The 3,796-nt window shown below is 38.3% G+C and overlaps 1 protein-coding gene across 1 annotated transcript in view; it reads right to left on the bottom strand.

Moving 5' to 3' along the window:
* Positions 1–1,200: 1,200 nt before the first annotated feature.
* Positions 1,201–3,796, bottom strand: part of LOC137624263 (uncharacterized) — a 5,051-nt gene continuing 2,455 nt past the window's right edge. The window contains exon 3 of the mRNA XM_068354799.1: positions 1,201–2,176. Within this exon, the coding sequence (XP_068210900.1) occupies positions 1,745–2,176 (432 nt within the window). The 3' untranslated portion in view covers positions 1,201–1,744. The remainder of the gene's footprint in view (positions 2,177–3,796) is intronic.

Here is a 3,796-nt window from a genome sequence, read left to right as displayed (position 1 = left end):
GTCTAGTTCTGAAGAAGGTCCTTCGTGCTGAAGTAGTTCACATAATGATAACGGTGAAAGGCGTGTTACTTACTACCTACCCTGAGAGTGTTCGCAAACAGGGAGGCTTGTCTCATTTAAGTGTGAATTTGATTGAAAATTTCCACTAGAGAAACATGCAATATGTCTCGGTCAATTGCCTAAATAAATTAGCATACGTAACGCTTAAGAGGAATTCTCCATGTAGTTTAACCGTGAGCTAGGCTAGGCTAGCCTAACTTTGCATGTACTGTATGCAACAGTGTACTTATAGTATAAATTATGTATAACTAAATGTTCATAGGATTGTGAGAAAGGTTTGTAACTGTAGGGGGAGGGTTCTTAAAGGCTTAAAATGCCCGTAAATAGTAAAAAATAGGTTTTTCCACGCTTCTAGCCAGAAACGGGGATGTCTGTAGAAATGGTTTAAGAGATGTATCCCTCACATAATCATTGATCCTCCTCCCTTGGGTCTTGAGAGTAAATAAGCCAGAAAAGTAAATAAATTTGAGGATTAAGAATAACTGAAAAGTAAATAAACATGAAAAGTAAATAATCCTCGAGTGAATAAACTTATAACAGTAAGAGGTACATTGCCCCACTTTCTTGTTGGAGAGGAAGTCCTTGGGATGACTTTCAGGCAGTTTTTGTTTAATTTGGTAAATGATAAGAGTAGATACAAAGGTAGAGTATTATATAGACTCATAAAATGGTGACGGCTGGAGGATTTTGGGAGAATGGAGGAAGAAGAAGGCGAAAGTGAAAGTTTGTTTTTGTGACGGTCATTATAACGTAAAGTTAAAAGGCCGCTATCTCTGCGGTTCTCGATTCGGCAGGATTTCCTGTTGATTAGGACTTCTTGTTCTTTTTTTTTTTTTTTTTTTGTCTCCCAAATGTTTATTCATTATTACTGTATTAAGTTTCAGTTTAAAGTTACTTGCATTTATATTATTTTTCCATCTAAGTTTGAAGTTTAAAAATTTTTTTGAGGTTTCAAGCATTTTTTATACATAATTATCTTGTTGTATTGTAGTGATATTTGAAGCAATAGCATTTGCACTTGGTGACCTATTTTATTTTCTTCGAATCCGACTAATATTTCCTGTCATATGTCACACTCAGTGCTGTGGGTGAAAGTTGATTGCCCTCGCGGAAATTGCGGGTAATATGGAAATACAGAAATCTAGGGCTATTTATTTATTTCTTTCTCTATTTATACAAGTAATGTACAATAAAGACCTGGTCTATTCCCTTCCTTGCTCTGAAGATCAGAACAGCATACTCTTAAATGTTATTCTTTTAATATCACAACCAAAAGTTCCGTAAGCAAATATTCATACCCCAGGTCAGGAGGGGTCGATCGAGTCAGGTCATGTATGGTCACTGAAGTAGAAGCTTCTTTGTTCGTCACGGTCAGGTTAGAGTCGTCGAAGGGGAATAAATTGGTTGACCCTATCAATGATAACAATTTTTAGGTCAAGCGGTCAGTAAACTAGAAACTCTTTTTTCAGTCATGGTTAAAATTATTCTTCATCAGAGGACCAATTTGAGAAAAAAATGAAAACTTTTCAGGACATTTTTACCCAAGTTCTTGGTTGAGAAAAATAACGCTTATATCGGAGAACCCTTTTGAGAATCGTTTTTAAAGCCTTATGGTCTCGGTACATGGGCTGGTCAAGCAATGTTAACAAAACAGAAATAATCAGAACCCCTACTTTTCCAAATTTCACTGTCCCTGGGATTTCCCCATATCTATCGAGCCTCTATTGACAATGCCGTTCATCTCGATGTAGTGGGTCTCTGGCATCGAGTCCCTGATACCACTGGTGGCTTTGATCTTCTCCTCCACGAGCGACAGGCCCTCTTCATTCATGTACACCCTCTCCTGCTGGTGGACCAGAAGCGATGAGCTCCTCTCCTCCTCGCAAGGGCGCGCTCGAAGGGGGACGTTCTTCGGAATGTCATACTCGTTTTCCACGGCTGTTTGTGATGGTATCAGTAGCTGGCTGGAAGGGTTCTTTGACGACCCGTCGACGGCATTCCCCAGGGTCGTGGCGTTCAGCTTCTGACGGAGGCGCGACAGGGTGTCCTCGTCGAACTCATCATAGATGTGTTGGCCCGCGTCCGGAGAGTGGTTGACCTTGTCCATGCCCAGTAACTGTTGGATCAGAGCGAAACAAAATATTTGATCGATGTACATTTTTAATGGAATAACCTTGTGATGAATGAAAGGAATTTAAAATCTAAGAGAACATACAATTGAAAATGCAAAGGAAATATGGGATTTTAATTAGAGAGGAACTAGGGAAAAATAGATTAAATAGTTAATCGGTAAAAAATACAGTTTGTATGATCAAAGCAAACTTGAGGTGAAGGAAGTGTATAAAAGACATTTGTTTCTGAGAAGGAATTTTGTAAAATGAGAGCGAGAGAGAGAGAGAGAGAGAGAGAGAGAGAGAGAGATCTTAGATTCACCTTGTCAGTAGAAATCAGCAATAAATTGTTATACTGACTACACTTCCTCTCTCTCTCTCGAGATCTTAGATTCACCTTGTCAGTAGAAATCAGCAATAAATTGTTATACTGACTACACTTCCTCTCTCTCTCTCTCTCTCTCTCTCTCTCTCTCTCTCTCTCTCTCTCTCTCTCTCTCTCTCTCTCTCTCTCTCTCTCTCTCCCAAGACTTCATCATCAGAGGCATTGTCCTCAAACGTGATGCTGATGTCACTTATGACGTCATTTGTTTTCGAGAAAGGAAGCGGTATAGATAAGTGTAAAGACTTCTCACACTGAACGCCTCAGCCAAACATCTATCTATATACCTATACCTATCTCACTATTTACATATATACATTTATATATAATTTATTGTTAAGTTTTGGGTATTTTGGTACAAAGTTGACCTCATTGATTGGTGTGCAATTTGGCTTGTAATAGGATAGGCTACCAAGAGAGAGCTGATATAGGCCTATACTGACACTCGAGTACCACCATTTAACGGAAACCAAATCGCACGTTTTCAGCCGTTTGCAGTCCACTGCAGGACAAAGGCCTCGGATATGTCCTTCTTTATGGCTGCGGTTTAGCAAGTTTTCATCATTTCGCTGGCCAATGCGGATTGTTGATGGTGGGAGACGTTCGTCTGATCGCTCACAGCAAACCAACCTATTATGGGTGGCCCTGACTAGTACAGCCTTGCTAATCATGGGGATACACAAACCCTTTCACCACGTTAATGCATCCACACTTAGAAAGATATATATATATATATATATATATATATATATATATATATATATATATATATATATATATATATATATATATATAGATAGATAGATAGATAGATAGATAGATGGATAGATTTGTATCGTTTTGGTGGATTTAATTAAGAAAGCTTCTCACATTCGTTTATTGCGTAGTCCGAGTTGTGCAAGTGTTCCCTCTTTATACTAATTATATATAAGCTTGTCCCAGAGACTAGACGTAATAACAGTCATTTTCATCTTCATCTTTTATTTCTTTTATTCACTTATGGCCACATTGCTTCATGTATATGGTTATTCGCTAATTTTGATTGTAACCGTAATCTATTATTATTAGAAAAACTACGAATATTTTAATAATGTAATAAATAAAAGAAGCTATCGTATGATGTTCTTTTGGACCAGATATCGTCAATTTATGACGATTTAAGACACTCGCATTTAATGGAAAGAGAAGGCGCGCAAAATGTCACGTTACGCTCATTACGGGGCCCATCGCCCAACCCCGTAAC

Source organism: Palaemon carinicauda, chromosome 31, assembly GCF_036898095.1.
Source record: "Palaemon carinicauda isolate YSFRI2023 chromosome 31, ASM3689809v2, whole genome shotgun sequence".
In the NCBI taxonomy this organism is placed as follows: domain Eukaryota; kingdom Metazoa; phylum Arthropoda; class Malacostraca; order Decapoda; family Palaemonidae; genus Palaemon; species Palaemon carinicauda.
This window is presented reverse-complemented; position numbering and strand designations above follow the sequence as displayed.